This window comes from Zonotrichia leucophrys, unplaced genomic scaffold, assembly GCF_028769735.1.
Source record: "Zonotrichia leucophrys gambelii isolate GWCS_2022_RI unplaced genomic scaffold, RI_Zleu_2.0 Scaffold_222_82797, whole genome shotgun sequence".
Classification (NCBI taxonomy): Eukaryota; Metazoa; Chordata; class Aves; order Passeriformes; family Passerellidae; genus Zonotrichia; species Zonotrichia leucophrys.
The window spans coordinates 17,931-37,513 of NW_026992427.1; the positions used below are offsets into that span (position 1 = coordinate 17,931).

The 19,583-nt window shown below is 55.0% G+C and overlaps 1 protein-coding gene across 1 annotated transcript in view; it reads right to left on the reverse strand.

The window, feature by feature from the left end:
• Positions 1-1,549: 1,549 nt before the first annotated feature.
• The window catches only part of LOC135461215 (zinc finger protein 239-like), a 61,665-nt gene continuing 43,631 nt past the window's right edge, over positions 1,550-19,583 (reverse strand). Inside the window, exon 3 of the mRNA XM_064738222.1 lies at positions 1,550-3,841. Within this exon, the coding sequence (XP_064594292.1) occupies positions 2,919-3,841 (923 nt within the window). The 3' untranslated portion in view covers positions 1,550-2,918. The remainder of the gene's footprint in view (positions 3,842-19,583) is intronic.

A 19,583-nucleotide genomic window follows, 5' to 3' on the forward strand; every position in this document is an offset into this window, starting at 1 on the left:
CCTCCCTAAATTCCCCCCCAAAGCCCCCCCAGCACCCCCAGACCCCGCTAAAACCCCCTCAAGTTCCCCCCACACCCTCCCCAAATCCCCCCCAAACCTCCTCAAGACCCCTCCCCAAATTCCCCTCACGACCCCTCCAGGACCCCTCACCTGTCCCTGCGCCTCCTCAGCAGCTCCCGGAGCCCCCCGTCCTCTCCCAGCGCCTCCCCCGCTCTCTCCAGCGCCTCCCGCAGGACCCGCCCGAGCCCGGGGCGGCTCCCGGGGGTCCCTGAGGGGGTCCTGGGGGGGCGAGGGTGGGAGGGGGCGCTCGCTCCATGCCCGGCCCCGGGGTCAGGGGGCGCTGCTTCCAGCTCGGCTCTGATTGGCTGGAGCAGCGCGGGGAGGGTGGGAATTGCTGAGGGGAGATGCCTGGTGATTGGTTGGTTTCGTAGAGGGCGTGGTGATTGACAGGAGATGGGCGGGGGAGGCCAGCGGTGATTGGTTGGATAGAGGCAAAGAAGGCGGGAGTTGCTGAGGGGAGACGTGCGGTGATTGATTGGTTGGTTGGGGCGCTTGACAGGCGGCCGTGTCTGAGGGGAGGTGTCCGGTGATTGGTTGGATCGGAGCACAGGGAGGCCGGTGTTCCTGAGGGGAGACACGCAGTGATTGGTTGGTTTGGGGCAGTACACGCTCCGATTCATTAATTTGGGAGATGAAGCGTGGTGATTGGATGGTTTGGGGCAGGGCATGCTGCTATTGGCTGGGAAAAGTCCGGGATTTTTAAGGGACATTCCAGTTTTTTGGGGGAAAAACTCTCAGATTTTCAAGGAAACATTCCCGTTTTTTGCAGAAGAAACACTGCCGGATTTATTGACCCCACATAACCCAAATAACCCCAAAACACTCAAAATAAACCCCAAATACCTTGAAAAAAAGCCCAAACATTACCTAAAATCCTCCAAATAACCCTGAACAAATCCAAACAACCCCAAAATAACAAAAAAAAACCCCAAATGGAACCCAAAAAACACCAATTGATTTCAACTGCACCGAAAAAAAAAACCATAAAAACCAACATTAACCCCAAGAACCCCAAATAATTCCAAATAAGCCCAAATAAACCCAAATAAGCCCAAAGAAACCCAAATACTTCCAAATAAACCCAAATAATTCCAAATAACCCCAAATAAACAGAAATAAACCAAGTAAAACCCAAGATAAACCCCAATTAGTCCATAAATAACCCCAAATAAACCCCAAACAAACCCTAAATAAACCCAAATAAACCCCAAGTAACCCCAGTTCCTCCCATCCCCACCACAAAACAGATCCCGACCAATCAGAACGCGCGGCACTGATGACGTTCCACTTGCTGGGCACAAACTCAGAGCACTGGCCCCGCTCAGCGATTTTCAGCCAATCAGCGCCCGGCCCGACTCTGACTCATCACTTGCCAGCCACACACCAAGGCCTCTCACTGCGGTAAATACTCAGAGATTTCGCGGGGTAATTTCCAGCCAATCAGAGCGTGTCTCGCTGATGACTCATCAGTTGCCAGGAGCGGATTTGGTGAGGGGGGGAAGGTGACCCTGGGGATGGGCTGGGGACCCCAAATTAATCCAAAACAGGGTCAGGACCCCAAAACGGAGCAGGAGGGGCCTGGAGCCCCCAAAACCAAACACGGGGGAGGGGACTGGGGGAACGATCGAAAAGAAGAGAGCGCGGAAAAGAGGGTCAAGACCTCAAAATTGAGCTGGGAGGGGAATGGGACCCCCAAATTGAGGTGGGAGGGGAATGGAACCCCCAAATTAAGCTGGGATGGGTATGGGGTCCCAAAACTGAGCTAGGAGGAGGATGGGACACCCAAAATTGAGCTGGGAGGGGGGTTGGACCCCCAGACAGGATTAAGCCAATTTTGTTCCTGGAATATGTAAAGTACTTCATGGATATGCAACAAGGCCATGAATATGCAACGGATTGATGTAATGGGAGACAAGGACCATCGAGCAAAGGTTGTTATGGCCACCAAGACCCCCCAGTTATGTTCGGGGACACCCCTTAATTAATCTGGTTTTAATTACATCACCCTGTTGCATATTCATAGACCCTCATACATATATATCAACTAATTTACATCTTTCAGGAACTATTTGACATGGCCCAGCCTTGGGGGTATCTCCCCATTTCAGGAGCCTCCACTGAAATGGAAAATGTAAACCCCCTCCCTTTGATTACAATTAATAATAATAATAGCAATTTATTTTGAAATTAAGGGGCTCTCAGGAAAAGATATGAGAGAAGAATAAACAGTACTTTATAAGCAAAAATTAAAAATACAAATGCAGTTATACAAACAAAAAGAAACAGTGACAGAGTCAGAATCCTCTGGGAATTCAGTGAAAAAGGCTGATCCTCTTGGAATCCAGTGGGAAAGGGCTGATCCTCTGGGAATCCAGTTGGAAAACGGCTGATCCTTTGGGAATCCATTTCTTATCTTCCAAAGACAGGGCAAAGGAAGGGCCATGGAGTTTTTATAGGGTATCCAAAGGGTGGAGTTGGGGTTTGGGTCAGGGGAGGAGTTCTTAACAACACAAGAAGGGTGAGATCAAATTGCTTCCTCTTAGCACCAGCAGCACTCCATACAGAACGTGTCTCCAAATATTAAATTCCCCCTGAAACAACAGAGAAATTATGAAACTGCAGATATATTCAATCAATTTCCTTCATTTAACCCAGTTTTGGGTGTTTATAAGGACGAAGGTATAGCAGAGGAAAAATAAGGCCAAACCAAAAGGCGAAGCAGCCAGGTGTGTTCCCAACATGGATCACAGGGAATGTGAGAGACCAGGGCTGTGCCCAAAGTGCCTCCTCCAGTGGGGGATGGAGCTGGAGCAGCGCACGAAGCTCTGCCCGCACTCAGGGCACTCGCAGGGCTTCCCTTAGTGGTGCCTCTGTTGGTGTCGGGTCAAGTGAGAGCTCCTGGAGAAGCTCTTCCCACACTGGGGACACGCGTAGGGCCTCTCCCCAGTGTGGATGCGCCGGTGGATGATGAGGTGGGAGTTGTGCTTGAATCCCTTCCCACAGTCGGGGCAGCGGAAGGGCCTCTCCTCTGTGTGAATCCGATAGTGCTGGAGGAGATTGGAGCTGGTTGGAAACCTCTTCCTGCATTTATCACACTCGTAGGGCCTCTCCCCAGTGTGGATGCGCCGGTGGGTGATGAGGGCAGAGTTGTGCGTGAATCCTTTCCAGCAGTCGGGGCATTGGAAGGGCCTCTCATCCCTGTGAATCCAATAGTGCAGGAGGAGATCAGAGCTGGTCGTAAACCTCTTCCCACACTTGGTACACTCATAGGGCCTCTCCCCAGTGTGGGTCCTCTGGTGCCTGATCAGGTTAGAGCTCACGCTGAAGATCTTCCCACACTCTCCACATTCATAGGGCTTCTCTCCAGTGTGGATCCTCTGGTGCTCAATCAGATTGTACCTCCATCTGAAGCTCTTCCCACACTCCCCACACTCATAGGGCCGTTCCCCAGTGTGGATTCTCTGGTGCACAATCAGTTCGGAGTTCCACCTGAAGCTCTTCCCACACTCCCCACATGTGTGGGGTTTCTCCCCATCATGGAGCTGCTCATGGAGCACCAGCTCCGAGCTCTGGCTCCGTCTCCGGCCGCCTTCCCGGCCCAGGCTGGCTCTTTCCCCCTCAGATCCCCGCCGGCTGCGTTTGCAGCCCCTCCTCGTGCGGCATCTCCGGGGCTTTTCCTCCCCGTTGGCTTCCTGCGCCGTGGAGCCGCTCAAAACGGCCTCTTCCACCAGGTTCTGCCGCGGGCATTTGTCCTCCCTGCTCTCCATGCTCAGCTCCTGCTCTGGGGGAGGAAGGACAAGGACAGGATGGGATTTGCCTCCGTGCCACAGGCAAGGGCAAGGAGATCCCCCAGGGCTGAGCTGCAGCCGGGGCCGTGCTGGGCTGGGAGATGGAGCAGCACAGAGGGGAAAGGGGCACTGACTTCCTCCTCACCTGCCTCAGTGTCCCGGGGCATCTTCCTCTTCCTCACAGCCTCCCAGGCCTTGGCATGGGAAATCCTGGTTTGGGGAAAACAAGGGATGAGCGCGTTTGTAGGAGTGTCGGGGGGTAGGACGGTCGGGACGGACGGAGACGAGAGAGCTCTGCAGCCAGGGCGTGGAACTTGCGGGTTATTGCAAAGGGCCTGGGTGCAGGGCCCTGCTTGGAGCTGCCAGGCACAGCTCGGAGCAGGCCCGAGAGAAGAGAGGGGTAGAGAGGATGAGAGGGTAAGAGAGTAAGAGGAGAAGAGCGTAAGAGAGTAAGGGTCCCATTTCAATTCAATAAATTTTCTTCTGTGTTGAATATTCTATTTCTCACCAACCAATCTAGTACAAGATACAAATCCTTTAGCATTTACATACAGCCTGTAAGAATCATTACATCACCATACTGTGTTACATTTTAAACCCTAAAAACTCCTCTTTGGACCCCTTCTATTGAGCTAGTGGGGTCTGCTCTGACCCTTGGATCTGTCTGCAAGCAGAGGGAATTGTTTCATCAAAAGGGGATTACCTTCAGTGGGGCCACACCATTGTTTTCCAGTTGTTCACTAACTGAGGTATCTCAAAGCTTGCTTTCATTGCAAGCCTCCTTATACTCTCTATATCCTCAAAGCCTTTTGCCAGACAATCATATTTATAAGGTTTTCCTGTTTCATCTTCCCCAACACACATTGAGTTTGAAGGTCCCTCTGCCCAAGTCCATCTCTACAAGTCACTGGCCATCTGGGCTCCAGAAAAACCTCCCAAACACCCAGATTCAGCCCTGAAAAAGCCTCCCAGGACTTCCCCATCCCTGGTCCCTCCCCTCTGGTGTTCGGGGGTTCCCCCCTGTCCCACCTGCTGGGGGTCACGCTTGGATTGGGGGTCCCCCTTCTCCTCGGTGCCCGCCCTGCCCAGGCTGCTGGCAGTCCCAGCAATGCCAAAAGCTCCCCCAGCTTTGCTCTCCCCATTTCGGGATGCCGGGGCTGTTTGGGCTCCCGGGCTCCCTTCTCCCCTCATTCTCTGCTCTGGGCTGTGAATGAGACGAGGGCTGGTTGTCCCAGACCTGCCAAGTGAGTGCTGGAGTCTCCCACGCTGCGTTTCCAACTTTCCTCGAGGGAAGCAGCCAGTAAAGAGACACAGCGAGTGAGAAGAGGAGTGAGAGAATCCCCCGGGGTAACTGGGACTGGGTCTCAGAGAGGGGCTGGACCCCTCGGAGCAAGGGAGCAGAGGAGTTTCCGAGCCCAATCCACTAGGAAATGGGACAAAAGGGGCTCCTAAAAGTTCTGTTGGTTTGAGGGATAAGAGAGCCCAAGAGCATCCAGAATTAAAACCTGCTGGGTTGAGGAATTAATATTCCAAGAGCATCCACGGTTGAGCAAAATTCAGCCAGATTGAGAATATGCTCAAGAGCATCTGGGGCTGGGCAGCGCAGCTGGGTTGAGGGATATCCAAGAGCACCAGGACTGGCAAGAAACACCTAAACTTGTAATAGGTGTTGTGAAAGTGTGGTGTATGGTAGAGATAAGTCATGCTACTAATGTATAAAATATTGTAAAATCCACATTATGTCTTTTGACCATCCTGGCCAGGAGCAGTGTCTTATTCATATACATCTAGTTCCTGGACTTGGTTGAGATAAACATCGGGGTTTTTAATGAAAGAACAGAAGCTTCCAGGGCGATAATCGCTGGCTTCCCCGGGTCACCAGGTCCACCCAAGAGTGATTAACGCCTCGACATTACAGCTACCACAATGATCCACAGCCCCACCCTGCTGCATGTGAATGCTGACTTCCCCGGAGTCTACTGACAACATCAGACACCGGGACTGAGTCTTTGTCCACCTCTGCACAGGTAAAGCCAAGGTTATGCATGGGAAGAGAAACAAAGAACATTCGGTCATCTCTGCCTCGAGCAGAATAAACTGTAAAAGAACTCGCTGCGTCAGGCAGCATTTGTGAACAGGGGGAGACTCTGACATTCGCAGGTCAGATCCGTGTTCACCCAGCACCGAACCCGGGCTCGACGCTGACCCTTGGCTGTGCTGGTTTGAACAACCGAACTTCAGTCGCACAGACAAATTAATAAATCTTTGCTAAATTTTCTTATAAGTTTGGCTCTCGATTTGATCATTTATAACAAAAGGTACCTTATTGTTGTCTTGTTGTGTGTGAGAGTGAGTCACACACAAAATCAGCCTCAGCTTCCCGGGTGGGTGGGAAGGGGGGCTGTGGAAAGAGGAGTGTGTGACCCACAAATAAGCCATTGTTCTCCTGGCGTGTGGGGGCTGTGGCATAAGGTACAGGTGACCTGCAAACGGGCCATTGTCCCCAGGGCCTGTGAGGGGGCCGTGGCTAAAGAGTGTGAGTGACACACAAATCAGCCCCACAGGGGAACGGCACCGGAGGCAGCAGAGTCAGGGCCCTCCCAGGAGGCCCGGAGATACTGAGACCCAGAGGCCACCCCAAGGCCAGGGGGGGCACAGGGACCCGCGATTCTCTGTCAACAGGGATCCACTCTGTGTCCTGAGGACGGGAAAGAATGTGTGGAAGTGAATGGGAAATAAAAGTGAGTGAATGTAGTGGAATGAAAGTATAGGTAATGTAGATTCTGTATTTTAAGCTTCACTATATCTCCTTGGAGGGAGGTGTATTGTACTGAAAGTAGTGTGAGAAAAAAGTTATTTTTGTGTGTGTAGTTGAAAGAAAAGTGGTATTTAGGTTGTTAGTAAATGTGAAAAACAGAGGCAGAAGATGAATAGATAAGATCTTGAAAACGAGACCAAAAACCAGTAAGTTGGGTTCAGGGAAAAAAAAGAAAAGGATAGTCCTTTGTGAGTTATGTTAGCTAACAGAGATACACCTCCTTGCAAAAGGAGAAAATACAGGGTATGTAGTAGTCGATGGGAAAAACATGCAAACTATGGAAAAAGGGAAATTAACCTTAAATTAGTAAGCTCAAACTTGTGAATTATATACTTTAAAAAGAGCACTAGAATATTTAACACAAAATAAAGGAAATATATATACTGATTCAAGGTATGCCTTTAGAGTAGTACATACCTGTAAAAAATTTGGAAAGGAAAATATTACTTAATACAAAAAGAAAAGGATTAGTACATGAGTAACTTATTTTAGAGGTTTTGGAGGCATTAAAATACCTAAAAGAGATAGCTATAGAAAAAATTAAGGAACCCCAAAAGGGAAAAACCCCAGAAACAAGAGGAAATAATTTGGCAGACAACAAAGATAAGGATGCAGCAGAAAATGGAGCTGAAAGAGTTATGTTAGTATGAAATCCAAACAAGGAAAAACCGGAAATTCCAAAGTTTAGGGAAGCCGAGAAAAAAAGACTTAAAAAAGACAGGAAGCGAACAAGATAAATCAGGGAAATGGAAACTTCTTGATGGAAGACAATTTCATAATAAAATGTGCTTACTAGGAAAATATTAGAAGATAGGCATCAGAAAACCCACTGGGGTACCCAAGCTTTCTGTGATCATTTTTTAAGGAACTATGCATGCACTGAGATTTTTGGAGTAGCAAAGCAAGTAACTGAAAGAGGCTTAATTTGCCAAAGGATAAATAAAAGGTGATGAGAAAAACAACATTAGGAGGTCGTGAGTTAGCTCGTCCACCATTTCAAAGTATCCAAGAAGAAGTTGAGATATGTTAGGCTGTGGATTTATTTGTAAAGTAATCCCGTTCAATCGAGAAGAAAAGAGAATATGCCATATGTTAGACAGGAGATTTTAGGAGAATAAAAGTCTTTAAAGTATCAGAAACACCCGAGAAAAAACAAGAAAAGAAAAAGGGGAAATGAAAGAGAAGAGAAGAGAACAAGGGGAAAAATCAGAAAGAGAGTGGGATCCTCTGCAGGTCTTGCCCCATCCGTTCGCGGCCCAGGCGCCTGTCCCGGGTCCCGGCTCGCTGCCCGCCTCAGCTCCGCCTGCCCCGCTTTCCATCCCAGGTGCGGCCTCACTGCCCAGGGCAGCTCCACCTGCCCCGGCGCTCTCGCTCAATTTGTGTGCCCTGCTCCCACTGCCTGGCCCGCGGCCGCTCTGCCGCCCATGCTGGGCAAGATGGGGGTTGCTCTGTCCTGCCGCCTGCTCCGAGCTCACCGCGCCCACCGCACCCAGGGGGGGTCCCAGCCATCCCATCCCCGCCTGCCCTGCCCGTGCCACCTGCGCTGGGCACCGCCGCTGCTGCCGGGCTCTCCCACCTGCCTTTGCTCTGCCGGGAGCTGCCGGATCAGCCGCCATCAGCCATCTGGGGGCTGCCCACGCTCCGCCTCGGGCTCCACGGGAAGATCCCCCTCTGCCGATTCCGGCAGCAGACCCTGCCCACACTCCCACCGAGCCTCGGCGGGATATCCTCCCCTGACCCCGTCCTGCTCTGAGTTACGTCCCCTTGGTAACCACAGCTCTGGCTGCTCAGGGAAACTCTCTCTCTCCACAGGAAGCAACATCGAAACACTAGGAGCTCAGTTAAAAGAAAGCCCTCTACAAATTCTTACCCAAAACACGGGAGAAAGGCTATAGAAGGTAAAAAAGTGAAAGAGTTAGATGAAGGGATTGCTCTATTTCCGTTCAGAGAGGTTCCCATGGGAGGGATGCGCTGCCCCGCCCCGCGGGAGCCACCAGCGCCCCTGCCGGCCGTGCCCGGAACTGCACCCAAGGGGAAAGCGCCGCAGCCCAAAGGCCGGGACTGGCTCCGGGCTCTGTTTGCTGTCAGTGCCGCAGCTGTTGCTGTTTGTTTGCTTTATTATACACACTAGTAAAGAACTGGTATTCCTATTCCCATATCTTTGCCTGAGAGCCCCTTCATTTCACTAGTCTAAAATTAAGAGGGAGGAGGTTTGCATTCTCCATTCCAAGGGAGGCTTTTTCTGCCTTCCCGAGCAGACACCTCTCTTGTAAAGCAAGACAAGCACCCACAGGCACTGAGGGCTGCAGGAGGGCACAAGAAGGCCCTGCAGCACTTGGGCACAAAGGCACAGCAGGTGAGTGCAAGAAGGGAGCAGCAAAAGGCCAAGCTGAAGGCAAAGGCCAGGGCACAGTTCCTACAGCGCCTGAGGGATCAACCCCAGGGCCCAAGGGGGCCCCAGCACCCAGGGCACGGGCTCGGCCACAAGCACCTGGCACAGGCATTGCCCTCCTCGGCAGGGGAGAGCCCACCCAAACAGCCCCTGGCAAGGAACCAGGGCTCCAGCTGCAGGGCACAAGGACACTGCAAGCACAGACAGCAGCACCCTCAGCACCAGCAAGTCCACCCCTTGATGGACATGGATTGCCAGGGCTGGCACAGCTCCCATCACACCAGGGACCCTCCACACTGCAGCCCTTGAGAACATTTAGGTGGGTCTGCATTGAGAGGAGGCATTTCCTGATGGACACAGGGGCCACTCAATCCACTCTGAATCTTGGACCTAAGGGGGAAAATTGTAAAGGAATATTTTGATTTTTAAGGGAATGAGTGGGAAAGATGAGCAGGTATGATTTGTTCAACCACTGTTAGAAGCTGTGGGGGATAGGTCTGAAACAAATGAATTTCATTTTCTGCCTCCTATAATTAAATAGGAAAGAATTTGAGAGCTGGATTTTAATACCGTAAAAGGGGATACAGAGGCTAGTTCTGTTCTACCTTTGTGCGAAAATCTTACCAGGCCCATGCAGAAGTGAACCCAGAAGTGTGGGCAGCCCCAGGGAAATAGGGAAAATTAGATATGGAGTCTCTACAAATTACTTTAAAGCAACCAGGACAAGCAATATCTGGTTCCAAGAGAGGGAAGGAAGGGCTCATAGCCTGGTATTGAGTTAAAGGCAGGACTTTTGGAACCAAGGATGCCTCCCTATAATACTCCTATCCTGCCAGTCAACAAACTGGATGGACGGACACAAGGAGCAAACACAGAATTTTCAAGTGTTAAAATGAAGATTAACTAAGGAGGCTGGCCTGGGCCTTCCAGACAGGGTAAAAGAATTTGAATTATAGGTGGATGCTAAACAGGGTCTTTCCAGAGGAATTCTTGTGCTAAAACGTTTAACCTTATATAGGACCTCCTACAGTTCAAGTATGGCATCAAGTTAAAGCTTTGACAGCCAAGAGAGCCTCTAAATGGATGAGCAGGGCTCGGTTATTACAGTATGAAACTTGTTCAGTGGCACAGGAGGATTTAGAACTGAGGACAGGGCAAGGGTTTAACGCAGCCTCCTGTTTGAACAGCCTGGAGAGGGGCTGGCAAGGAACCCAGGACTGCACTCAAGGGACAGAGCTCCAGACACAGGCTGGGACACATTGATGGGACATTCCCTGGCCTGAGGGAGAAAATGTGTTTGTGGATGGCTCTGCAGGGCCAGCAGAAGGGAAAAGAGCTACAAGACAGGCTGTTATTAAGGAAGGGGAATCAGACACAGAGCAGGTCACCGCCCCATACTCAGCTCAACCCACGCAGCTCTGGGTGCTTGTGAGAGCCTGGCACTGAAATGCCCTGAGCAGGAAGGCTTCAATATCTTCTGCTGACACCATGGCACCTAACAGGGGGGCAAAACAATTCTCACTGCTTCAGCAACCACTGGAGCAGATATCAAGGCATATTCTCCCACAGCAAGCTGGGCTGGCACAGAGCCTGCCCTGGCACTTTGCTGCTGCCAACACCCAGCCAGGACATCGGCTCCTGCCCAAGGAGTGCAAAGCAGCACCACTGGTGGCCAAGGGGCCCATGCCAAGTGTCCCTGAGGCCAGAAACAGCCGCCAGCACAGCTCAACACGGGGAGACCCCTCAGCCTGGCCTCAAGGGCTCTGAAGCCCCGGAGATTTGCACTTCCCGCCTGCAGCAGGAGGATGGGAGGCCGCCCCTGAGCCTGCCCTGAAGGCAACGCAGCAGCAGCCAGGGCTCCACAGCGGGCCAAGCCCCTGCGCCTGCCCACAGATCCTCGCCTGGAATCCTCTGCAATCCTGGCCACCCTCCTCTGCCATCTCCAGCCACTGGGGCCAAGCCTTGCTGCCACTGCTGCAGCTTCAGCACTGCCTGGGCCTGCACTGCCACAGCTGCTGGGGAACACCAGGGCACAATTCCACTCTGGGGCTCACTGACACCCACACTCTAGGCTGCCTGCCACTGCAGTGCTACAAAATGTACCCATTTCGGTTATTTTAAAACTTATTTCTCTACTCAGGCTTGGTTTTCTTTGCCTTGGGTAAATGAATTTTAAAGGGTTTTTTTAAGGGGTGTTACACTGCTAAATGGAGATGAGTTTAACACCTCAACAGACTGGGAACAGCACAAAAGATACCCACAGAAATAACGACCAGCAACAAAACATCAACATTGCCCAGCAGCAGGAAGAGAAGCTTCATTCCAGGCAGCCTGCACAGGAGCTTTAGAAATGCAAATGAACACTGCTGGGCAAAGTGTGGACAATGCACCTGGGTCTCTTGCCCGGGGCAGGAATTGGGCTGATTCCCTCTGCCCCTCACCCCAAGCTCTGCCTGCTGGCACTGATGGAATTTGCACAGCTCAAGGCAGAGCCCAGGGGGAGGATATCTGACCCTGCAACACAAACGGGTGAAGCTGCAAAGGGAAACAGCACATGGAGAATGTTGGGAAAACTTCACTATAAATAAATGGAGGGGAATCATCCCTCTGCCCACTCCAACATGTGCTGTCACTGTCCCTGTTATATAGGGTATATTAGAGCACTGGGCATTATTTTGCTACCAAAATATCCGGGAAATCAGTTGGGAATCCAAGGATTTGATGATTTAGTTAGACAAAAGCAGTCAATTGATGCAGCCCCCGCTGGAGAAAGCGGCTAAAAATGGGGAAAAGCTGAAAGGCTACCAGAACAAATCCTACAACACCATGGACCAGCCCCTGGGAACCCAAACCAATTCAAATCAGGAGCCAGAGAATCCATTTCTCATTTCAATGGCATCATTAGATTACAAGCTGCCCTTGCAATAATAACCAACCAGACAGCTCCAGCTCCTGACCTTCCTGCTGACCAACCCATTGAAATGAGGAACACAACACTTCACATCATGGGATGGGATCAGATCATCTGTTAGCAAAAAAAGGAGGAGTTTGTGGAAAATTAAATGGCTCATACTGCTGTTGGCAAAGAGATGACAAAGGAAAAGTGGTGAAAAAAAAAACAACACCAGAAACAAAAAAGCATCTCATGTATTGGTCCATACATGGAAATGATGGGAATGGGACGCGGTTTTGTGGCTCCCTGGCAGACCATGGGTTAAACGAATGCTGTTTCTCCTCTGATGTGCTACAGCAACTCTCATCTTTTTGCCATGCTCCACACCTTGAGAGTGCAGCTCATTCAGCAGCTGAGCGAGGGGCCAAGGAGTAATAGATAAAGAAGTAAGGGGTGAAATCACCAGCTTCAATAAATGTTCCTAATTAACATGGACTGCTGCTCACAGAAAGACCCGCTAAATTCCTGAACTTCGACAAGAATAAAAACTTAACAGAGGCGTGAATATTGGCTGTTATAAAAAAGTGGGGATGCACATTAACGAGGACATGCAGTTGGCGGATCGGGAGGTCTGAACCTTCCAAGCACCTCAGCCAGTGCGCAAAGGGAGAGGGAGATGAGCCGGGTAAATGAGAATAAAAAGAAGGCTGCGAACTACAACAATGGCAGAGAGCGCACGGCAAATGCCCCACGGCCTCTCCCTCTGCTCAGCAATAAAGCCACTTTTACAGGACTCCTCTGTCTCCTCTGGGCACACAAACCTCCGGCCACGGGAATTCCCCGCACATCCCCGGGCACGGGGCTGCCCCCTCTGTCCCAGCCACAGCAACCGGGCCGAGCCAGCGCTGCTCCGGCAGCGGCTCCTGCCGAGGCAGCGGCCGCAAGGAGACCGCGGGCAGCCGCTCCCGCAGCGCCCTCACGCCAGCGGCAACACGGGCCGGACACGGCACAACCAACCCGCCCGAGCCCCCTGCCGCCCCCGAGGCCCGCAGCCAGCCCCGAGCCCCCGCACAACCCAGCGCGGCTCCCACCTGCGCTGCGGCCGCCTCCGAGCTCCGCCGCCGCCTCACCGCGCTCCGGCCCCTGCCGCCGCTCCCAGGACCGCACACACGCTTCGACAACGGCGCCGCTGCCCTGCACGGCCGCCCTCACCCCGCCACCGGGGGCGCGGCTCCGCCCCGCTCCCACCAATCACCGCGCCACAACCACGACTGACGGCACCATCGCCCAATCCCAGCCAGGGGCGGGCTCTGCACACGGCACAGCCCCCCCCCCGCGCTCTCCGGCATCCCGGGCTGCGTGAGGGGAGAGCCGGAGCTGAGGAACAGCCCTGGAACGGGCCCGGGCCCGAGGGGGATTGAGCTGAAAAGACAAAGAAACTTCTCCGCAGCTCCCGCCACGGCTTTCCCGGCACTGCGGCTCCGGTGGCTCCGGCTCAGCGGGAAGCCCTGGAGCCTCACTTCTCCTACCCCTAATTAGGAGCATCAGTGCATCGCTTTGATTTCCCCCAGAAAGGGAAAACTGCCTAAATCCCTATGGATGAGTGGGGGGAGGGAGCGATTTCTGACAGAAAATTCCAAAAACTCAGAGCAGGATAATGAGAAGTAAGTGAAGACCCTTAAATCCAGCTTTCCCCCACGCCTCCCTCCTTCCAGCTGCACCTCCTACCCCGGCAGTGCCGCAGACAGGGAATGGGGCCGGGCTCAGTTCATGCCCCGGGGCTTCTCCCTCTGCTCAGGGACAGGAGTCGTTCCCCTGCTGCACCCTGGGCTCTCTCCCACCGGAGACTTCTCCCCGAACTTCTCCAAGCTGAGTCCATCCCACGGGGCACAGCCCCCTCCAAGTGCTGCAGCGTGGGTCACTGTGCCCCAGTTTCTCAGTGCTAATCTCAGGGGACTGTCTCTCGGGATATTATCACTACAGCACTCGCAGCAGAATATACACACGGCATTTAACAGTTCTGAGTAGAAATTAAATGAACCAAGGAGAGAGAGAAAGAGCGAGATTCCGATCATGGCGCTCCGGTGGGGCGGGAACGATCCCTGCGCCAGCACCGCCGGCCCCAGGCCAAGCCCAGCCCCGCAATCCAACCCCGCTGCTCACAGCGCCCGCCCTCCCTGGCCCGGGGCACAGCGAGCCCCGCACCCGCTGCGCTCCCGAGCACAAAACGCCCCTTCCCACCGCGCTCACCCGATAAACACAGCGCCCCTGCAGCCGCTCACGCCTCTCTCGCTCCTCCCGAGCTTCTCGGCCTCCCGCACCCTCTGCCCCGCACCTGGGCCCCGCCAGTGCCGCGGGCTGGGGGCAGCAGCTGCACCTTCCTCTGCCTCTGCTCCAGCCCTGCCCAGGTGCCTCGGCTCCCTTCGTGCTCGCCACAAACTGAGGCCTTCACAAGGCTGACCTAGAACTGAGGCCAGACACGGTTACACAATAAAGCAGGCATTTGTTAAAAGGCCTCCGTGGATACACCTTGGGCAGAACAAGAGCCCAGCCAGGGCTACGCCCAAGATGAACCAAAATGGCCACAAAATGGACGGCCGGTCACGAGGTCTGTCCCTTTTATAAGTTCTGGGCCATTTGCATGTTGGAGTTAATTGTCCAATTATAGCTTTGGCTGATGAAGTCCCATCCTTCTTGTTTTTCTCTCTTCAGTCCATGTTGTTTATGCTCTTCGGTCTGAAATTTGGATTATTTGTCCTTGGGCTCCCAGCTAGAGTAGGAATTGTTTTTTCTCCCTGCTCTGTGAACAGAGCTCAGCATCCCTTAATATGAAGCCCAGACCCAGAGAGTAAAGCAGCACAGAATCTGAAAAATAAAAAAGCCAAAACCTGAGGCATCAAATCCATGAGAGCCCCCCTCACACTCACCACGCCTCCCCCTCAGCACCCCCAAGGCCCTCCTCATTGATTGAAGCCCCCAAAATGCTCCCAGGCCCGAGCACATCGGCCCCCCTGAACCCCCGGCCCGTGTTCTCACCTGGGAAACCCCAAATCTTTGGGAATCCTAAACTGGGATTACCCGATTCCGTGGAAACCTCACCTGGGACCCCCAAAACCTCACCTGGGACCCCAAACCTTCCAGGATCCCCCCAACCCCCCCAGGACCCTCCAAACTTTATCCGGGATTCCCCCAAACTCCCCCGGGAGCTCCCAAACTCCACCTGGGATCCCCCAAACCCCCCAAAACACTGGTAACAGTGGGACAGAACTGGTGGCACTGGCTTGGTGACACTGGAATGAAGCTGGGGACAGCGGATTGGTGGCACTGGAATGATGACACACGGGTGGTGGCACTGGGATGGCCTTAGGGACACTGGGGTGGTGACAGTGGGATAGAACTGGTGGCACTGGGGTGGTGGCACTGGGATGGAACTGGGGACACTGGGACAGGCCTGGTGGCAGTGGCACAGGGACACGGGGATTGAACAGGTGGCACTGGGCTGGTGGCACTGCCATGTCCCTGGTGGCACCTGTCCAGTGTCCCCATGTCCCTGCAGTGTCCCTGGGGGTGGCCGAGGATGGTCACCTGCTGCTGGCCCTGGCCATGGTGGCCGTGTCCTGCAAGGTGGCCTGGCAGGGTCTGAGGACATTGCAGCATCACCTGGCCACCAGCGGGGCCACCAGCGGGACATGGCCCTGCGCCTGCATGACCACGCTCAGCGGGTGGCGGCCACCAGGGCCAGCCCTGAGGCCACCGCGGCCACCAACGAGGTCACCGCGGATGTGCTGGGGCAGCTGGAGGAGGTGATGCGGGCGCTGGGGACGTTGGTGGCCGCTGTCACCCGGGACAGGGAGGTGACGCCATGGGGGACAAGGGGACAGGGCTTCCTCAGCACTGCCCGGGTGCTTGGGGAAATCGTGGTGGCCTTGGGGACACCGGGGGAAGGGCACAAGGAGGTGACGCGGAGGCTGGAGGTGGCCCAGGGGGCACTGGTGGGGCAGGGGTAGGGACAGGGTGGGGACACGTGGGTGGCACTGTCACCGCTGGGGCACGGGGACACCCTGAGGGACATTAAGGACCTTGGGGACACCCCCGTGTCCTTCCCTTTAAGACACCAGGGCCAGCTTGATGTCCCCTGTCCCGTTTTGGGTCACCACAATGTCCCTGATGTCCCCGCAGTGTCCCCAAGAGGACATCAGGGGACACTTGGGCCTTGTTCAGGACCCTGAGGAGACATCAGGGCCATGTGGGGACACTCAGGGGACATTGGGGTCTCGTTGGGGACATTGGTGGGACATTGGGGGCCCCAGCCTGGCCCTGCCGGCGGGGGGGCGGTGCTGGGGTGTGACCTCACCTTTCCCTCGCCCCTCCCCACCCCCCTGGCCGCGCCCCATTCGGGCGAGTCTCTGACTGTCGCTCGGGTGTGTTCACTCCCCGGAGTGTCACCAAAGTGTCACCAGAGTGTCTCCAAGGCGTCCCCGGCGTGTCCCCCAGCAGCCATGGAGTCCCGCAAGGTGCGACAATCCCAGCGCGGGGGCGGGAGGGGACACAGGGGACACGGGGTGGCAGGAGGGGCCTTGGGGGCCAGAGGGGACCAAGGTGGTGGAGAGGCAGGAGGGGAGAGGGGTTCACAAGGGGGTCAGGAGGGTGTGGCAGGAAGGGGGGATGCGACAGAGGGATGGAGGGGACTGAGGGTGGTGGAGTTGGGGGGACAGTGGGGGGCAGGGTGTGGCAGAGGGGACGAGGGGGTAACAAAGAGACAGAGGGGACAGCAGAGCCCTCCAGGGAGGGGACAAATGGGACCCTGGGAGGGCACAAAGGCAGCACCGCAGGAGGCCACAAGAGCCACCAGGTCCCTGACACCTCCCCTGTCCCCTCCTCAGCTGTTCCCATCCCTGCTGGAGTCGCTGGTCACCGTGGTGGCCACCCTGAACAAGGTGGCAGCCGCCACGGCCCCGCTGGAAAAAATCAATGAGGTGCTGGATGTGCCCCCAGAGTGCCTGCACGCAGGCCTGGAGGGCTTCGCCAATCACCTCCGGAACACCCTGGACCACGGTGGCGTCACCTGGTGGCACTGTGGTGTCACCTTCGAGCACAAGTACACTCTCACCTCCCTGGGCCAGGCCCTGGCCGCCTATGAGAGCACCCCATGGACCACCTGGGCCCAGGTGACGAGGGTGGCCAGGGCCTGGCGGAAGTCGGTGGCCACACTGGTGGACAGCTGGTTCCAGCTGCTGGGGAAGGCCACCGAGCTCCAGGATGCCTGCAGGGATGTGGTCACAGTGAGGGCACCACTGCAGCCATAGAAGATGCTATGGGAGAGGCCGAGGTGGACAGCAGTGAGGAGGAGGAGGAGGCCACCACAATGAGAGAGCAGGCACAGGCAGCCTTGGAGATGCTGGAGCAATTGGTGGCCGCATGTGACGAAGCCACTGCATTCCCCCGGGAGCTGCGGCGCAGGGTTCAGGACATTGAAGCTGCCCTGAAGGGGACAAATGAGCTATCCTGCGACTTCCGTGTGACCTTGGCGGCCAAGGTGGCCGAGGCCGAGCGGCAGTGGGATGCCAGCGCCCGCCTGGCCAACGATCACCTGCTGCACACACTCGGGGACATGGAGTGCATCTACTGGGCTTTCTATTATGGCCCTTGGCTTGATAACCATAGCCACCGTGAGGTGGTCGAGAAATGCCAAAGAGCCATCGAGGACATCCCAAGTCTGCTGTGGGAGCAGTGATGTCACCACTGTGCTGTCACTGGGGACAGTGACATCATCGGGGACATCACTGGTGTCACTTGTCCCCTCCCTAATCCCCACATGGGATTTGAGACAAATTTAGGGAGTTTTCTGGGAATTTTCTTTGAAATTGTCCCAAATCCTGATGGGAATTCCTGGGGTACTGTCACTTGTGATGCTCAGGGACACGCAGGGACACTTTGGGGACACGCAGGGACATGCAGGGACATGGTAGCAGGTCAGGGGGGAATGAGCCCCCTCAGTGCCTTCAGCAGAGGCAGCTTTCCGCCGTGGCTGCAGTGGAGCCGGGTTATAAATGACAATATAATAATTGGCTTTTGCAATTCCTGTATTGGCTTTTGCAATTGTTGTTATTGATCACAAGTATTTTGCTATGGTGCTTGATATTGATACTGATGACTGATAATCCCTTGCAGCTGCTTGCTGGTACAATATAATCTATCTGTTGATGTGTGCACTGTGTTACTGATTTATTGTTTCCCTAATGGTGCCTTGAGTCCCTGCCTCTGTCCCCAGCCCCGTTATCATCAAGGACCCCCCCCAATTTACCAGGGCCCCCCCATTCACTGCTCCCCCCTTCACCGATTCCCCCAAAGCGCTGGGACCCCCCGATCCATGAGCTCCCCCCAGTGCGCCAGGACACCGACACCACCATCCATGGGACCCGACCCCCATCCCCCACCCCTCACTGCCCTCCCACGCACCAGGACCCCCCCAATCCATGGGACCCCCCCCGCACTCACCAGGACCCCCCTGGCACCCCCCCATTGATTGAACCCCCCCCGAAACGCCCCCAGCCCCTCCCCGGCCCCCCGAGCCCCCGGCCCGCGTTGGGCCCCGGTGGGGCCGCCGCTGAGCGGAGCCTGTCAATCAACGCCGATCGGGCTTGTAGTCACGCCCACTGGGAGGCGGGGCCCCGAGGGACGGCCAATGGAGACTGGCAGAGCGGGGAGGGGGCGGGGATTGGAAAGGCTTGGAATGAGAGCGCAGAAAAGGGGCGGAGCCCTATAAGCGGCGGCCTAAGGGGAGGGGAGAAGGCGTGGCCTGGGATGTGAAAAAAGGGGAGCGCGGGAAAAAGCGGGCAAGGAATGGGCGTGTGAGAAAGGGGCGGGGCCTGGCGAGAAATGAATGGGGCGTGGCAAAGGGGCGGGGTTCCAAGCAGAGCCTGGGAAGGGGAGAAAAAGAGACCCCTTGGGGACATTGGGGGGTTGTTGGGGACACCAAGGCTCCCAAGCCATCCCAAATCCTACTGGATCCCAAGGAATAACCCCCAAATGGTCCCAAATCCCAAATCCTGGATCCAAAACTTCCCAGATCCCAAATGCCGCTGGATACCCCAAATCCAGTCCTAAAAGGTCACAAATCCTGCATCCAAACCAATCCCAAAGCCCAGACCCCTACTGGATCTCCAAAAACAATCCACAAAAAGCAATTTCAAATCAAGATCCTGGCAGGAAAATGGACAGGGATAGTGGGACAGGAAGGGGGACACTGGGGTGAAACTGGTGGCAATGGGATGGAGACATTGGTATGGGGACAATGGGGTGGTGGCACTGGGAGCACGGGGATGGAACTGGGCTGGTGGCACTGGGATGAACCTGGTAGCACTGGGATAGAACTGGGGACACTGGGGTGTGACAGGGGTGGGGCAGCCCTGGGGACACTGGACTGCTGGCACTGGACTGGTGGCACTGGGGTGGAACTGGGGACATGGGGACAGGGCTGGTGGCAGTGGCACAGGGACACTGGGATTGAACTGGTGCCACTGGGATTGAACAGGTGGCACTGGATGGGTGGCACTGCTGTGTCCCTGGTGCCACCTGTGCGGTGTCCCCGTGTCCCCACAGTGTCCCTGGGGTGGCTGAGGACGGCCACCT